This window comes from Nerophis ophidion, linkage group LG09, assembly GCF_033978795.1.
Source record: "Nerophis ophidion isolate RoL-2023_Sa linkage group LG09, RoL_Noph_v1.0, whole genome shotgun sequence".
Taxonomy (NCBI): Eukaryota; Metazoa; Chordata; class Actinopteri; order Syngnathiformes; family Syngnathidae; genus Nerophis; species Nerophis ophidion.
This window is the reverse complement of record NC_084619.1, coordinates 32414816-32433160: the sequence shown is the minus strand read 5'-3', so window position 1 is coordinate 32433160 and position 18345 is coordinate 32414816. Positions and strand designations below refer to the sequence as shown.

Sequence of the window (18345 nt, the reverse complement as noted above, 5' to 3'; positions counted from 1 at the left end):
CAACTGCTGCTCAATGCTCCCCTCACCTCCCAGGAAGTGGAAAAAGGGGATGGGTCAAATGCAGAGGGTAATTTCACCACGCCTAGTGGTACTTTAGCTTTTTACTATGCAGAAAAAGGCATATAAATGGAGCACTGTTGGCAGTTTTTGGAAGTTTACCTGCATTCTTAGCCGCCGCACACTAACAGTTGTTTTTTTTTTTTTGTTTGTTTGTTTACTATTTAGAACACATTACAAATGGAAATTTGTGTTTTCTTGTCTCACATAAGGAGAGTGGATGATGTGCATGAGTCCAGAAAGTTACCTTTAAGGGTTTATAATGCATTTGCCCAACATTGACACAACACAGCACAATAGGTACACAGGATTGCACACACTTTAGGGCAGCAGTCTCTTGACTTTTCATACTTTTTGGAGAGATGCAGTCGAGGTGATATGGGGTTGACACAAAACCCTGCAGGCGGAGCTCAGCGTCACAACAGCATTTGTGAACCCCTTATATCTGACAACTTGTATGTCTTTGCCTGTGCGGTCTTGTTCTGTGTGACATAACTGATTATTCCCTTTTTAGTATTTCCGCAGTGTTTCTCACATCATCCAGACCCACAGGACCAACCTTCTGATATTGATTGACAGCAAAAGTAACAGCAAGGATGCTACCAGGCTTTGTTTTCCTATGAGGCCTTAGCGAACACTTCTGGCTCCACTTGAATGTTCAATCAGCAGCCACATGGACATAGTACTACTTTACATCAACTTTTAAAAAATGTGTTGTACCTAAAATAAAACAAATATCCTCTGTAAATCCACATCTTTAATCTTGTTATCAGGATTACACAATTTCATTAATCCTGTCATCTACAAATAATGCTCAAACAGATTGGTTGCATAACAATAACAAATAGGAAGGCACTTTGAGTACAGTACAGTACCACTAGTAGGACTATGTTCAATTAGAAATATGCTGTCTAAATTAGAGGAGCAAGAATATTTACAGCGAGTTACAGACAGGGATGGTCCCTGAATGACACACACAAACACACACAACACACACACACACATTCCTGCAGTCAATACAGACAGCCTATGGCTGATTTCGGAAATGTTTTGTCACAGGAGGCCACCAATCGAGATTGTCGTCCACATGGGATTAATGCGTGGAGGTACAGGAAATAGAAAGTCCTTCTTTCATAGTGCAAGTAAAATAAACAAAACTAGATGATCATTTTCAAGTTAAATTATAGTAAACTCTTTGAAAACCGCCACCTCCAGTCTATGCCAGATTTCATAAAAAATTATCTTATCATTCACGGTTATGACAAACCATCACTATGTAAAAAAAATGTAGGAATATCCACTGTTAAATAAATGCATGAAAGTATATCAGTCACAGATGATATGAGACTCACATATTATTTGGAGTTTACACAATTTTACAAGAAATATTCCATTGGCCCAAAAAGAAATTCAAATAAATGCATAGAAAGTATCTGCAAGAAGCATAAATAAATGTTGAATAAAACAGCTTATTGTCATTTTTGTTTAGTTTTTTTTTTACAACACAAGGTTTTGCTATATGTGGTATATCTTATTTCAAAAACATAAATATCTTAGATACCACAATGTATCACCTACCCGTACATTAACTCAAATTTTTGTGTAGTTATTTATAAACATGGACAGTGTTTTCTAAAAAGGTGACAGTGTATTAAAATAAGCATTTGCATAGACAAGAACAAAGGGTACAAAGAACCAACTGAAATATCACATTCTTGTGACTTCACCAACTCATCAACAAAGACTTTAAATGGAGCTACTCCAAAAAGGTAAATGTTACCCTGAGAAAGTCCAGGATCTGAGACTTAAGACTTGAGAAGCTGATTGTCATTGTTTTTGTGATTGCAAAGTCATCTTTTGTTTTCCAGTGTGCGCCACATTCAAACGTTTTCACAGTTTGGCCTTTTCCAGTCCATCAAGTGTCGCTGGCGGTGAACCATCCACACCTCTTGCTTGTCAAACACTCTGCCGCAAAACCAGCAACTGAATTTTTTCACGACATCCCTGCTGGGAGAAACTGGATCTAACACCTCGTACTTCTTTCTACTGAGTCGCCGCAGTCTCAGTTTTAGAATGAACCTTTCCCGGATTAGGTTCTCCCCATGCCAGGGTGGTTGGGTATGAGTGTTCGTACAATTATTTGTGTCAGAGAGAGCGTTCAGAGTGGCACGAGACAGGATGACTTTTTGCACGTCACCTTTGTACCGGTTGACCACCTGCATGATCCTGGCCACCTCCGGGATGTCTGCGTCTGGGTGATTGAGCACCACCACAGGCTGGTCTCTCACTGGACACCGTATCAGCTGTGAGGGGCTTATGGCGACCAATTTCAGATTCCTTTCCAGGCTTTTTGGTACAGGCTGCCGGTAGGGTACAAAGGCTGGCCATGGTTCCAATTGGATGGCTTTCTCCGCTCCATTGCTGAGAAGATTTGTGCAAGAGTCTGGAGGCACTTCTCTACTATGGCCACTCTGTTCTATAGACTCTGATCCAGAGTTCAGCATACCTAAAATTTGAGAACAGCCATTGAGAAACAGAAAATAAATGTTACATCAAGAAAATAACTTCTTAATCATGTAATGCTAGTTAAAAAAATAAAATAAACTTTTTTAAGATCTGCATCTGCTCAATTTGCCTTCTCTATTCAAGAGTGAAAAAAAACCTCACCACGCACCTGAAAAACATGACAAATGTAACAGTGGTGCTCTTGCAAAAGATTGGTTACTAAGCAACTAGATATGGGCAATATGGTCCAAAATCTATAAATCACAACATATATGGCAGCCTCTTACAGTAATGATAAATATAACATTTGGCAAGTAAATTATAAAACTGGTTACAAAGGCTCCTAATTTAGCAGCTGAAGTATGTGGTAACATATTGCAACAGTTCCAGTAGTATTCTTTAATTTTAAGTATAATTGATCCACTTTTTAATTTACTGTTAATATCTGGTAACTTTCTGTTGTAAATTGTTACATCTACACTTCTGTTTGAATGTATTAAGCACTTTTTCTTCTGTTGTTTGGATACTTATTAGTTTTGGGTGATACTAGAGGGGCAATATTGGTCATATAGATGTTTGCACTTAAATCAATATTGATTACGGATTACAGTTTTGATCAAAACTGTAATCATTTAATGATCCTGAACAGTTTAATATCTAAATGATTTCCGGATTCCCTTTTATTACATACAAATAGTATAGTAAAGCCAAAAGTGTAAAGTAACGAAAAAAAGCTAACACAACTTTAGGCTCTTATTTAATGAGTTTGAAAATAAAAACCCATAATATTAATCAAATGACTCTAGTATCGATAATATACTGACACTATAATTGGTATTTTTAATGTTTTTCTATCGATCAACATACCCATGTTTACATTCAAGAGGTCTAGTTTAGCCGCTAGCTTTGCTTTTTTGTATTATATACAGTGTGAAGTGAAGTGAATTATATTTATATAGCGCTTTTTCTCTAGTGACTCAAAGCGCTTTACATAGTGAAACCCAATATCTAAGTTACATTTAAACCAGTGTGGGTGGCATTGGGAGCAGGTGGGTAAAGTGTCTTGCCCAAGGACACAACGGCAGCGAGTAGGATGGAGGAAGCGGGGATCGAACAAGTTGCTCTACCAACCGAGCTATACCGCCCTGTGTGTAGTGTAGCATTTTTCCCTATTCCTTGTTATTTAGTACTACAGTGATAACGGTAGATGTAAGAAACAGTTTATTTTCTGCCACGTAGGCAAGGATCAGTCATTTAGAAGCTGCACTGTGGAAAAACATTAGCTGCTAGTTAGGACACAATATTGCTTTGAGGACACAGTCGTTTGATCATCGCTGTCAAATTTGTTGGGGACACAATGCGTCCTCAACATGCATTATGTCGATATGACGATAGGATTAAAAGCTCTATCGTCTATATTGTGCAACCCTATAGGAAATCAGTGTTACAACAAATCATTCACTTTGATTCCGATTGTTGGAGTGACAATTTAATTCAGAATTGACCGGCAATTGTCGCAATATATTATTTGGTATAAAACATGTATAATATCTATTCATCCATTTTTTTGCGCTTTTCACTTTGCGGGGGCGCTGGAGCCTACCCAGCTGCACTTGAGCGGAAGACAGGGTCCACTCCTGGACAAGTCGCCACCTCATTGCAGGGCCAACACAGACTGACAGACAAAATTTACACTCGCATTCACACACTAGTGCCAATTTACTGTTGACAATCAGCCTACGGAAGAAAGCCGGAGTCCCCACGCAACCCTTTTTAATCAGGGAAAGAAATACAAAAATTCCTCTTAGCTGCTGACGTGCATGCGCACTTTCTGCTTGTGTGTCACTATGCGATTTTTAAGTTCGCAAACACAGAATCCCACACGTTGGTGCTTTTTTTTTTTAGCACAACCTCAAAATCATCCACCGTGGGGTGGGGCCAAAAAAGTTGCGAGTTGTAGCATATTGCTGTGAGATTGCTGCGTCACAGTGTGACATGTGTTGCAAAATGTGGTCTGCGACATGCGTGTGATTGCATCACTTAATGTAAATAAAAATGTGCACACACAGTGGGTGTGTATTCTAGGATAAAATGCTAGCGTCAACGATAAAGGTGAGAAACACTATTGCAGGGCTATTCAACAACATAAGGAAGAGGGCCACAGTTTCAAGAGCCCAAGGGCTCAGGGGCCGAACATTGAAATGTGGATGTTTCGTCAGAAAGGGCCTCCGTGGGTTAAATTTTTTTTTGAGACTGTGTTTACTGAATTGCATAGTAAACTTATCAGCTTTCAAACTACACTGTCAATAAATTAATAATTCTGCCCTCACTACTTGTTTCCAGCATGTGTAGCTAGTTAATAGCGGGAAGAATAAAAAGCTCCAGGTTTTTTTGAAGATTGATGTTTCTTCTTTTGAATCATTTTCTTTCCTTAGTTGAATTTCTTTACACTTCTTCCTTCATTTAGGTTTGTAAGACTCAAAATATAAACATTAAAAAACACAACAAAAGTATAATGTCTATTGTGCATTTCACATAAATAAGATTTACTGTTTATTCACACAACTATAAATGTTAACACATTACATTACACAACACTCACGCACTAAACATTGTATGCAACTTGTCATTGTTGCCCTCCACTGGTCAAATGTAGGACTAGATGTATTAAACGAGGATTGATCGTTACTCTCAGACCAAAAAACACTACCACAAATACAAAAGACATAACAAAGTCAGTAATTTTAAAACAAAACTAAATATATTTATGCACAAATTATATCTACTTATAAATGTTTGGCCAAGTACTGTGATGAAGCTTACACACAGAGATTTCTACCATTGTTGCTGCTTGTCGCTTAAAACTTCCGCCAGAAAAAAATGACTCAAGCACTTGCTTGGAGCAGAACAATCATACTTTGTTTTCCAGTCATTGTTAAAAGTCAGATTTTTGGTATTTATTTTTTCCACAGTTGAATTAGTAGTCTTCTACTCAACCCACTGCTGTTTCACTGTGGCACATATAGTATGCCTCGAGGTTGGCCCCCTCAGGTTCGCGTGACAACTGCATACATAATCAACCCTTGTTTCAATGGTTTCATCGAGCCTTTTTGGTGATGTTTGGTGGGCCAAACGAAAAGCTTTGGCGGGCTGCACTATTGAATTGTTGAAAATTTCAAGAAAATCCTCTCCTTCCTAGCCACTCAACGAACATATTTGCCAACAATTAGTCTTCAATAAGTATCCCGCCTTCCGCCCAAATGCAGCTGAGATAGGCTCCAGCGGTAGAAAATGGATGGATGGATAGTATCCAATAAAAAAGTTACAGTTATGTAATTTATGTTATTTTTTATTTTATTTTTTTATAGAATATGTATATTACATTGTCTTATGCAAGTAAAACTATAATTATTGTCTAAAAAATTTGTTTTGCTTTAAAATTGTTGAGTGTTTGGACTGGATTTTCATTATTTATTTTTGGAAAAATTGCTTTGGTTGTCTTTCAGTCCAGTTTTCTGACCCTTTGCAACGGAGCACTAACAAAAATGGGTACCATTCTGGCGGTGGTTGGCATGCATATGCTTAGCATTTTTACATCTCATACACTATATAGTAAGGCTGAACGATTTATTGTTTCCAGATTAAATTGCAATCTCAGAGGCTTCCGCCGGTAAATCTCAGGCCCAAATTGAATTGGTAATAGTGAAAAATGAAGATATTTAAAAATATATACAGTATGTTCTGTTGAACCAATAGTAACATAATCTGGCGAGTGGTGTTCCTTTTATATTTTTTCTTTGAAAAAATGTTACTGTGAGAAGCCCTGTAACTTTCTGAAAATCAACTTTCTCTTAACCGATACGAATATACTGTATTCACTGCAGGGGACACGGCTTCTCAGGACGTTAGAAATTGGAAGAGAGTAAACTGAACACAATCGTTTTAATCTAATCATACACAACCTTATGTTATCAATTCAAAGACATTAAACTGGAATTTTTTTTAAATAAATTTGGTGTTACTTGAAAATCTGGACATTTGTGTAATTCCACAACCTGAGTTGTGTCGGTGTAGGCGATACGACCGAGGTAGGGCTTGCACCTTGGCTTTGGCAGCTTTGGGCAGTAGCTCCTCTGCACCCGGTACACGCAGACTTCCATTTTGCATACCAGCCCAACCGACCCAGCACTTAGAGTCAATCTTTGTTCTGAAGTTATGGATCTATCTTGTGGATTTCGCTTAATCCACTTAGCATTTTATTTACCAACAATCTAGTCAAATAAATATGAACTAAAAGTTTGTTTATTTCTATGGTAATAGACATTCATGCTGTCCAAATTCACCAATCAAAAGCGGCATATTACTCGTGGACAGGACACGATAAGCAATCAGTAATAAACTGCTCCACATTTTGGGAAAGTGAAGCCTTACATCATGTTCAACCTTTTTCTAGCAGGCATACTTACTTTGTTGGCATTCAAAATTGAAACATTACCTGGAGGCAGTTTGGCTTAGTCTGAGTGCTGCTTGAGCCAGTGTTTAGTGTCCAGTGTTCTGAAAATTACTTTTAAAAAGTAATAAATTATGGTTACTTTACCAAAAAAGTAATTGAATTACTAATGGAATTACAGTGTTTCCCCCAGAAAATGTGTTAGTTAATGTGGTGACTCTCCAGCGCAAGGGGTCCAGGTGTAAGGATCGGTGTAACTCGGCCTGTCGCCGTCACATCTCCACCTCGTCGCTGCCACTACAGCCTGGGGGGCAATAGACTACAGACTGCGGTGAAGGAGGCCGGCTTCGTCACGTAAGGAACCCTACAATGTTTGGTTGTGTTTTCCGCTCCATTTGCTGAATGGCAATATATGATATATATGTCAATATTTTTCCGTTAAGTAATAACAAAACAGTCCTAGTTACCTGATATACTAAAATAATGACTTAAAAAGTCAAATTAATGACTTAATGTAAGTAAGCATTTGCAATAGGCGTTTGAAAAAGAGTTAAAAGTGGGGGCCACATGCTGACATATGCTCAACTCATCATGCTTAATTTATTACAGCATTTGGGAAGCCTGTAGTTGATTTGTATTATGTAAATGTTATATTTTTTATCAACATGTGATAGCAGGGACACTGCCATTCAAAACTAGGCTGCTACATTACTAATGATTAATGTAACTAGCTGGAAAATTTTTTTAAAAAAAATAGCAACAGGAGAGACTATTCATCCGTGAACACCATGAAGTTCATGTAGGTTTTATGATGCAGTAACGTTATTATATAAACTATTACAGATACAGAAACTCTCCATTACACGCACACACACGCACAGTGAGCTAACATAACGCTAAAAGCTAAATAGCCTTTACCTCAAGGACTACGAGCGAGCTGAGCTGCCGTTTATGTTTCTAGAACGACAACGGGCTCATAGTGATGTTACTGGTAATTGACTGGGAGGTGTTTATTATAATTTAGGGAGAGGTGAGCCTTATGCTCACCTGCTTAACACCTATCTGCTCACCAGATGTCTCTCCTCTGCCTGTGCCCTGAGCACTGACTGCATGCACTCTGAATACGCACTGCTGATTGGCTGTTACATAAGCTCTGAATAAGCACTACTGATTGGCTGTTACCGCTCTGCGTGTAACCAATCAGACGGTTCTGTGGGTGGCACAATGCTGGGTGCTGCAGAGACATACTTTGATTGATTGAGCCTTTATTAGTAGACTGACAGTAGTATTCTGACAGAGGCAGAGGCAGAACTAAGCGGAGCAGCTTGTTATGACTTTGGTTTAGGAGGTGGCTCTTTGTTTTTAAGGCAGTTGCCTTAACAACAAAGCACTGCAGGAAACCCTGAATTACTCTTTAAAAAAATTATAAATTACTACTTAATTATTCCTTTTTTTATTTAAATAACCTACATATGCATTTAAGATATGTTTAATATGACGGCTTCCTCCCACCTCCAAAGACATGCACCTGGGGATAAGTTGATTGGCAACACTAAATTGGCCGTAGTGTGTGAATGTGAGTGTGAATGTTGTCTGTTTATCTGTGTTCGCCCTGTGATGAGTTGGCGATTTGTCCAAGGTGTACTCCGCCTTCCACCCGATTGTAGCTGAGTTAGGTTCCAGCGCCCCCCGCGACCCCAAAGGGAATAAGCGGTAGGAAATTAATGGATGGATGACAGCACAGTGTGCGGAATCTGTGCTTTTATAAAGGCCGGGACTGTGACCTAGTGAGGTCATCGAGGGTTTCAACTGAGCTTTTTTTTTTTAGCTTTAGTCTTTAGCAGAGCACTTTGTCGGCTTTGATGCCAGCTATTTTAAATCTTTTCTCCGGTTTGTGATACCTCTGCTCAATAAAATATGGAATGTGTTTCAATTGCTGTCATATCTTCTTGTCAAACAGTATATTTTGTATGGCAGGTTTTTTTTCACTTCAATCATTGATTTGTTGTTCAATATACCCTTTGTGTACATGTGCGTATGTTGTTGTCTGATGTGTCAGTGTGATGTTACCTCTTCCTATTCGATATCAAGTTAATTTTAGTGTGATGCTGCTCGTTGCTTTCATTAGTGACAAGTTATTTCCTGCATTGAACTTGCTGGCTTTATGATGCCGTTTTGTTGTTGATATAAAACCACATCAAAAGTAGCGTGCCACGTTACGTCATGCTATCGGCGTTGTGACGGACCTACACATACCTAGATTACTCGTTTCTAGTAAAAGTAACAGCGTTATTACGAACACTTTTAGCCTCCAACTGGAGATGAAATCACAAGCAACAAAGGTATCGATTATACAGCCAGAATTTGGTCGATGCCCATAAAAGAACCAAATTTGGTACGCATTCTTAGTTACCTACAGTTACCTCAAGAGACGAGTTCAAGGGCCTGTCCCCACAGTATGTTTTTTTTGTTTTGCTGCTGGGTTTAAAAAAATAAATATATCTGCACGGTGTGCCCCACGACCCCAAAAGGGAATAAGCGGTAGAAAATGGATAGATGGATGGATGGATGGGTGTGATTATTTTGTTTTTATTAGTGTGCCAATTGTTTTAAGAAAGCTTTTCACATTGTCATTATGACGGTATTGTCTGTAGAATTTTGAGGACAAAAATGTATATATTCTATTTTGGAATAAGGCTCTAGCATGACAAAATGTGGAAAAAGTGAAGCACTGAGAACAAATTTTAGGAATCGAATAAAAATTGCAATGTCTGCCAGACATATTGAAATTCAATCTTTCTTTAAAATCGTTCAGCCTGACACTAACGCTTGGACACTTGTTTTAGTCCTTTAACCAGGCAATTTTTAATACTATAGATTGTAAATAATATAGTTTATGAACAAACCAGTGTCACATTAGCACATTGTATTCAATATGCAGATAAAGTTTTTAATTGTGTTAGGGCTCACGTATAATTTGTATAACTGACTGAGTGTATTTTGTCATTTAGTTAATAGATGTTAGCTGTTCTATCACTTGCTCTCGTTTATGTGTACTGAGCGTGAGTATGAGTGTTTCAGGTTGTAACTATGAAGTGTCTAAGTATACATTAGTTAAATGCAAAATCTGGTTTACCCATTAATTCTGTATGAATGATGAGACGCGCCTTTTTATATATCTATAGGAACTGTAATTTGCAAGCTTACCATGCGGTGTAATGGCAGGTTGGGAAGGAGGGGAAGACTGGCTGCAGCTGCTGTGAGTGGCTCCATTATCAGCTGACACACAACAGTCTGGAGCACCACTGGAGGAAGGGAGCTGCAAGCTTTCAGGACAGACCTCAACTGAAGTCTCTGGTAAATCTGGCTGCTCACTCTTGTCAAGATCTGTTTGCAACAAGTGTCGCAATTTCTTTGCATTGTCCGGCAAGAACGAAATGTCATGCTTAACAGTCTTAGCAGCACAACTTGAAGGCAGTCCATGTGCTAATATAAGGGCTTCAGTGGGGTCATGCTGATGTGTCGCATCCTTTACTGATGCATCAGGATTTAGTTTGGCGTACTGGTCATTCATCGAAAAATTAATGTCTGATGGGCTTTGTGACACCCACTGCCTATCTTTTACAGGATTCTTCTTCAACACAATCTTTAAGGCTACTCCCGAAGTTCCTTTAACTACCTTTTTAGATCTGCACTTTATTTTCCGTCTTTGCTTCCTTCTTGTATTTTTTGGATTGTCTTTACACATGGATTTCTTCTCTTTGCTCTCATTAATGACGATTGGCTCATCAGATCCACAGATCCCTTCTAAATGGGGTTGTTTATCCGGATTGCCCCCGTTATCAAAGTCAGTCTTTTCTTGATTCTCTCGGTTTTCCAGAATCTGGATGAACTCAGATGAGTCACTGTGGGTCGAAATGAATGTGTCTTTAGTTAGTTTAGTTTCAGTCTGTAAGGAACGTGGCTCCTCATTCAGAATTACTTGACCTCCAATCTGACAAACATCAGTAGCAGCACTTTCGGGGAAATTACATTCTTTTTCCGTTTCTTCCATCATTTTCAGCCTTTTAGCATAGGTAGCGCCATTCTGAGCCACAGTTATCTTGTTCTGGACCGTGAGGACAGTGAGATCGGATGAATCTGACATGATGCCATTCTCTGATTTGGAACTGATGCTAATGTCTTGAGGGACATTAGACAGAACCGATTTGAGAGCGTCGGTCCATTTCTGGTCACCCTTTTCTACAGCAACAGATTTCATTAAAAATTGCTGGGTCTCCTCGAGTGTAGTTTGAGGGTCAGACAAATGGCAATATTTATCCAGGAAGTCTCTCCCAGGCAGAGAAAGGCAGTCCTGTGTTAACCAGCACATTTCCCTTACTGTGCTTCTTGTTAACCTAGGCTTCATTTGTGGTTCATTTGATTTTTTTGCTATGGAATGGACCTTCTTTCTTTGGGTACCATTATGGCGGTGGTTGGCATTAATGTGCTTAGCAAGCATCCACTTCTGAGATGATTCATAGCTGCAGTGTGGACAACATAAAGTTTTATTAGCGGTTATGGACCCCAACTGATTATTATCCTTCTTGTGCATATCAACCTCATTTAGTCTTTGATGGCCAAAATGTCTTATGCACATATGTTCTAAAAATCCAGTCACATCACTAGTCGAGAATCTCGGACACTTTTCACATGAATATTTGCCATTTTGGCAATGACATGTAGTGAAGTGTGCACTCATTTCAGACCACGTACGCTTCACGGTGTCATTACAAATGCAGCAGCTAGAAAAAGTGTCCTTGTGGCTTAACAGATGAACCTGAAGGTAGGAGAACTTTTGTGTATTAAAAGGGCACATGTGACAAGAAAAAACAGGTGAGCTCCCTCTGTGGTTTTCCTCATAGTGCCTCACTAAGTCTTTGGGAATATATTCCAGGTTGTTCTTGCATTGTGTGCACGTAAACCTGAGTGCATTGATATTATTGTTTGTCCAGCATTCACTTTGTGGTGCACCTTGGGTGGGCTTTTTTGACAAAGGCTCTGTGCTATGCACACATTTTTCTGGTGTCTTCTTTGGTCCATTTTGAACTTCACGTTGCATAGTTGGGAGCTGAACTGCACGCTTCCTACGGTGGCACCGTTTACGCCAAACCTTATTCCTTTTGCGTGCACACTTCTTTTTATTAGAAGCAGGGCTTGGTGGGCAAATATCCACCAAATCCATTGGTTTTGAGGTTTCTGCAAATGAAACACAAAATTAACATTTTAAAAGAAATACAGAATGAAATTGCAATTATATAGATAAAAAACATAAATTACTTTTAGTTATTTGAGATTTCTAATTTTTAAAAAATGTGTGTCCGTCAAAATCATATGTGGATAATAACCGGTAACGTAAACTCGACAAAGACAGGAATAACTTTCTCAATCTGCAAAGCAGACCTTGCTGTTCATGTAAGGACATAAGTTATGCGGGAGCATTCAAAACAGAGGCATATTTTTTCTCTAAGGGAAAAATATCATCACGTTATAATCTCGCCAGATCTTGTGACACGAGACCTTGTCACAACAGCCTAATGAGCGTGTGGATAAATATTTTTGACTTAAAAGGGAACTGCACTTATTTTGGAATGTTGCCTATCTTTTACAATCATTATGAGGGATAAGAACATACATATTTAAGATTCTATGAATAAAAAAATGCTTGTAAGATGCAGTAAATTTGAGTCCACAAAGTTGCCTTCAGAGCCCTTTGAAACAACCTCAAAACCCTCCATCGTTTCATATACATAATGCAAGTATACATACAAAATAGTAACAGACATGTCATAATAATATGCATTTTTTACAATATCTACCACATTTTGGTCATTTTAAGCATTATTGTAACCTATTTCAGTGCACATAGCAACACACTTTCTACTTCTACATCAACAAATGTGTGTTTCCACTTCCGTCAACAAACGTGTGTTCTAATCATGGCAGACTTTGAAATAGACGACGAAGATGACAATTTTTTAACAAATGACTTGACGGTGTAAACGTGGAGCTTGGAGCTTACCCAAAATCAACTGGAAACATCCCCGGCCATCTTGACCAAACGGACAACAGTCCATCATTGATTATGAAACATGCAGCACATCATTCTTGTTAATACTACATACACTGTCGAGCTACCTGTTTACAAACAAAACATGAAATGTGGGCTAATACTTTACGTATACTGTAGCAACATTTTTCATTTTTTTCAATCAGTACATATTTGTGTCCTATCATTTTGTGTTGTGAAGTGAAGTATATTTATATAGCGCTTTTTCTCTAGTGACTCAAAGCGCTTTACAAAGTGAAACCCACTGTCTAATTTTTACATTTAAACCAGTGTGCGTGGCACTGGGAGCAGGTGGGTAAAGTGTCTTGCCCTAGGACACAATGGCAGTGACTAGGGTGGCGGAAGCTGGGATCGAACCTGCAACCCTCAAGTTGCTGGCACGGCCGCTCTACCAACCGAGCTAAACCGCCCCGTAGTGCATTACAAACTCCAAAGTCCGGCCGCTCTACCAACCGAACTAAACCGCCCCGTTGTGCATTACAAATTCCAAAACCATTCAGTTGCTGAAACAGAAGCTAGCTTAAGGCTAGAAAAACAGTCCCCCTGTGTTCACTTTTACAATAACAATGTCGCTACAGCCTGATTATCATACAGGTCACGGAAGATAAATAAAGTATTGTTGGCGGTTTATGGATGCATTTTGCAGTGCTTTAGCGGCAGAATGGATTGTTTCCATTAGCAGCATAGCTATCCACTTAAAACGAGCCGATTATTATTTAGAATGCCCATCCATCCATTTTCTACTGCTTAGCCCTTTCGGAGTCGCGGGCGGTGCTGGGGCCTATCTCAGCTGCATTTGGGCAGAAGGCGGAGAACACCCTGGACAAGTCGCCACCTCAACGCAGGGCCAACACAGACAGACAGACAACATTCACAGACTAGGGCCAATTTAGCGTTGCCAATGCAAAAAAAATATAAAGTGTGTTCTTGTCCGTCATAAAGATTGTGCACAAATTAAAACAAAAAGTGCAGTTCCACTTCAGTAGTCATCTTCTTGGTCATGTTAGTAAGCACATGCTAACATATCGGTCCAAATATATTTCTGGGGTTCCAAACTTATCCATGTCAGGCCACCACCATCACTGCATGAGCCGTGTGGCTCAGATGGTAAAGCGACCTTTCAGAAACTTGAGGGGTATCAGGCATGAGGGTTACAGGTACCAGCTTCCGCCATCCCAGTCTATTGTGTCCTTGGGCACCCACCTCGCTCACAATGCCGCTCACACTGGTGTATTAATGTTTGGTGATGGTCAGAAAGGCTGTAGGCGCAAATTGGCAGCCACGTGTCCGTCACGTCTACCCCCGGGGCCACTGTTGCTACAAAGTAGCTTACGACCCCCATTTGTGAAAGTTGAGTGGATAAATAATGGGTTCTTAGTGCTCACTGTAAAGAGCTTTAAGTGTCTAAAAAAAATAACTACATATATCTAATCCAATATCATCATTACCACAAGTAAATTCATTTATGGGAAAACTTTTGTGTTCGCCTTGAGATTGGTAGGTCGTGAGTTCAAACCCCGGCCGAGTCCTACCAAAGACTATAAAAATGGGACCCATTACCTCCTTGCTAACCACTCAGCATCAAGTGTTGGAATTTGTGGTTAAAATCACCAAAATGTATATAATTTGTTTAATTTTTTTTGTTTGTTTTGCTGTTTCTTTTTTGGGTGGGAGGTGGGTGATATGATCTGATTATAAACAAAAAAAATACTTTGACATTTAGGGCAGAAAATAGCTATATGTGAATATGATGTAATGGATAGAAATGTCTGACGCTGGATGTCAATAAAAATAAAATGAAAAAATAAATAAAAATCAACAAAATGATTCCTGGCTGCAGAGGATAATTTCACCACACCAAGTGTTTGTGTGACAATCAGTGGTACTTGAACTTTTCATACGGTGCACACCTGTACAACATGGACAAATAACCAAATGTATGGGAATCTTCGACTCCTAGCATTCACACAACAGTTGAGCAAAGTAAAACAATAACGTGTTTTGGGCTGACAACTGGATGCTTAGACATCCTAGCTTTCATATTTCCATCCATCCATTTTCTACCGCTCATTTCCTTCGGGGTCCCGGGGGGTGCTGGAGCCTATCTCAGCTGCAATCAGGCGGAAGGCGGTGTACACCCTGGACAAGTTGCCACCTCATCGCAGGGCCAACACAGATAGACAGACAACATTCACACTCACATTCACACACTAGGGCTAATTTAATGTTGCCAATCAACTTATCCCCAGGTGCATGTGTTTTGGATAATTTATTCCCAGGTGCATGTGTTTTGGAAGTGGGAGGAAGCCGGAGTACCCGGAGGGAACCCACCCAGTCACGGGGAGAACATACAAACTCCACACATAAAGATCTCGAGCCCGGGATTGAACCCAGGACTACTCAGGGCCTTCGTATTGTGAGTCAGGCACTATTAATTCTCAGTATTCCCACAACAAGAGAGGGGGTGGCTACACTTTCAGAACCCCCCTATTCCTCCGCCATGCCCACCTGTTGCTGGCTCCAGTTCCACTTGCTCTGCGTGGATTTCAAACTATTTCCCAGATGTAAAACTGCAGCACTCCTCTCAACGACTAAGTGTTATGACACTGCAGTTACACTTTTGAATTTGAATATTGCTTGCCCGCTACGGTGGCTGCAGGCGACAGCCGGAACACTACGGAGCACTAAATAGAAGTCAGAGATTACAAATGCAAGCAAAAGAAGTTGCTAAAGTAGACATATCGGAGCAGCCTGACGGGAGAGTGGGGCGGCCATTGTAGTTGAACTTAACCACAACAAAGTGTAAACGGCAGACGCTAAGGGAATTGGCAAGTGACGACAAAACCCCCTCCAGTAACGACTTACGGTTTACATTTCGTTCAAATGCAAAACAAATGCGCCTTTGCTATCGAGCTAACGGCGAAAACGGCAGGAGAAGAAGCGCTTTGATGATTTAAAATAACGTGACGCACCAATCGCTAACAAACTTGAGGAATATGAAGCGTAACGACAAAGTTACGATGAATCCACATTTTAACTCGGCGTCGCGGTAATGCTTTGCACAAAGCTACCACAATATGCAAATAATAATCAGAGCGTTCGTTTTTGATGTAGTTGTCTCGGTTTTTACCTTTTCTTTTGTGGAGAGCTTGACAGCTCAGCGAGTGGCCGCCATGATGCTTCCATCCGGGGATTACAGTCTCAGTCTGAGCCCCTTTAGCCTTTAGCCTCATGCCACCAAGTGGATAAAGAAGATAATTAAAACGGAAATGGACACATTTAATTATTAAATACAATAACCAGAAGCCGATCCCAAATCCATCTTTAATCAACATACACATTTATATATTGTTGACAATTTATCTTTTCAACTTGGACAATTTCCTTCACAATTGAAACTCTCAAAAGTCTTCAAATCTGGAGACCACTCCACAAATTACCGGCCAGTCTCCCCACAGTTATCAAAAATATTGGAAACATTATTTGATAATAGACTTCGTGGCTTCATTAAAAAGCACAAATTATTATCTGATTGTCAATATAGGTTCCGACAAAATAGGTCAATTTCATTAGCTTTAATTCAATGTCAATCAATGTTTATTCATATAGCCCTAAATCACAAATGTCTCAAAGGACTGTACAAACCATTACGACTACGACATCCTCGGAAGAACCTACATAAGGGCAAAAAAAACTCACACCCAGTGGGCAGGGAGAATTCACACCCAGTGGGACTCCAGTGACAATGATGACTATGAGAAACCTTGGAGAGGACCTCAAATGTGGGCACCCCCCCAGGGGACCGAAAGCGGGTCCAACATGATGCTGTGAAAGTTCAATCCATAGTGGCTCCAACACTGCCGTGAGAGTTCAGTTCAAAGCGGATCCAAGACAGCAGCGAGAGTCCCGTCCACAGGAAACCATCCCAAGCGGAGGCTGATCAGCAGCGTAGAGATGTTTCCAACCGATACACAGGCGAGCGGTCCATCCTGGGTCTCGACGAGCGGTCCATCCTGGGTCTCGACTCTGGACAGCTAATACTTCATCCATGGTCATCGGACCGGACCCCCTCCACAAGGGAGGGGCGGACAGAGGAGAAAAAGAAAAGAAGCGGCAGATCAACTGGTCTAAAAAGAAGGTCTATTTAAAGGCTAGAGTATACAAATGAGTTTTAAGGTGAGACTTAAATAATTCTACTGAGGTAGCATCTCAAACTGTTACCGAGAGGGCATTCCAGAGTACTGGAGCCCGAACGGAAAACGCTCTATAGCCCGCAGACTTTTTTTGGGCTTTAGGTATCACTAATAATTCATTTAATAGAGAACATTACTAATGGTATTGAGAAGAACAAATTCGCTATAGGAATTTTTATTGACCTGCAAAAGGCTTTCGACGCCATTGACCACCAGATTTTGGTAAATAAACTGGAAAACTATAGCATAAAGGGATTGGCAGGGAAATGGCTGAAGAGCTACTTAAAGGCCTACTGAAACCCACTACTACCGACCACGCAGTCTGATAGTTTATATATCAATGATGAAATCTTAACATTGCAACACATGCCAATACAGCCAGTTTAGTTAACTAAATTGCAATTTTAAATTTCCCGCTAAGTGTCCTGTTGAAAACGTTGCGGAATGATGACAGTTATGTTGACGCGTGCTTGTGACGTTATTGGTTGTAGCGGACATTTTATCCCAGCACCACTCACAGCTAAAAGTCGTCCGATTTAATTGCATAATTACACGGTATTCTGGACATCTTTTTTGCTGAATCTTTTGCAATTTGTTCAATTAATAATGGGTACTACAAAGAAGAGGCTTCACGGTGGCAGAGGGGTTAGTGCGTCTGCCTCACAATACGAAGGTCCTGCAGTCCTGGGTTCAAATCCAGGCTCGGGATCTTTCTGTGTGGAGTTTGCATGTTCTCCCCGTGAATGCGTGGGTTCCCTCCGAGTACTCCGGCTTCCTCCCACTTCCAAAGACATGCACCTGGGGATAGGTTGATTGGCAACACTAAATTGGCCCTAGTGTGTGAATGTGAGTGTGAATGTTGTCTGTCTATCTGTGTTGGCCCTGCGATGAGGTGGCGACTTGTCCAGGGTGTACCCCGCCTTCCGCCCGATTGTAGCTGAGATAGGCGCCAGCGCCCCCGGCCACCCCAAAAAGGGAATAAGCGGTAGAAAAAAAAATGGATGGATGGACTACAAAGAAGAATGCATTTG

The 18345-nt window shown here is 40.2% G+C and overlaps 2 protein-coding genes across 12 annotated transcripts in view; one reads left to right on the top strand and one right to left on the bottom strand.

Moving 5' to 3' along the window:
* blnk (B cell linker) overlaps positions 1-1809 on the top strand; it is a 76898-nt gene extending 75089 nt beyond the window's left edge. For all 11 annotated transcript variants that reach the window (XM_061910866.1, XM_061910864.1, XM_061910872.1 and 8 more), the window contains one exon: positions 572-1809. In XM_061910866.1, coding sequence (XP_061766850.1) covers positions 572-688 — 117 coding nt within the window. In that variant the 3' untranslated portion in view covers positions 689-1809. The remainder of the gene's footprint in view (positions 1-571) is intronic.
* Positions 797-16354, bottom strand: LOC133559770 (zinc finger protein 518A). Its single transcript, XM_061911837.1, has 3 exons — positions 16252-16354; positions 10220-12250; positions 797-2563 (listed from the first exon to the last, which is right to left on the bottom strand). Exons 1-3 carry the CDS (start codon positions 16352-16354, stop codon positions 1938-1940), a joined length of 2760 nt encoding a protein of 919 aa, XP_061767821.1. The 3' UTR covers positions 797-1937.
* Positions 16355-18345: the final 1991 nt, after the last annotated feature.

Coding starts and splice junctions, on each gene's coding strand:
- LOC133559770 (XM_061911837.1), bottom strand. CDS start 16,354: ATGAGGCTAAAGGCTAAAGGGGCTCAGACTGAGACTGTAATCCCCGGA. Junction 12,251..16,251: donor AGCTCTCCACAAAAGAAAAG/GTAAAAACCGAG, acceptor TTTCATTTGCAG/AAACCTCAAAACCAATGGAT. Junction 2,564..10,219: donor ACCTGCCATTACACCGCATG/GTAAGCTTGCAA, acceptor CTCAAATTTTAG/GTATGCTGAACTCTGGATCA.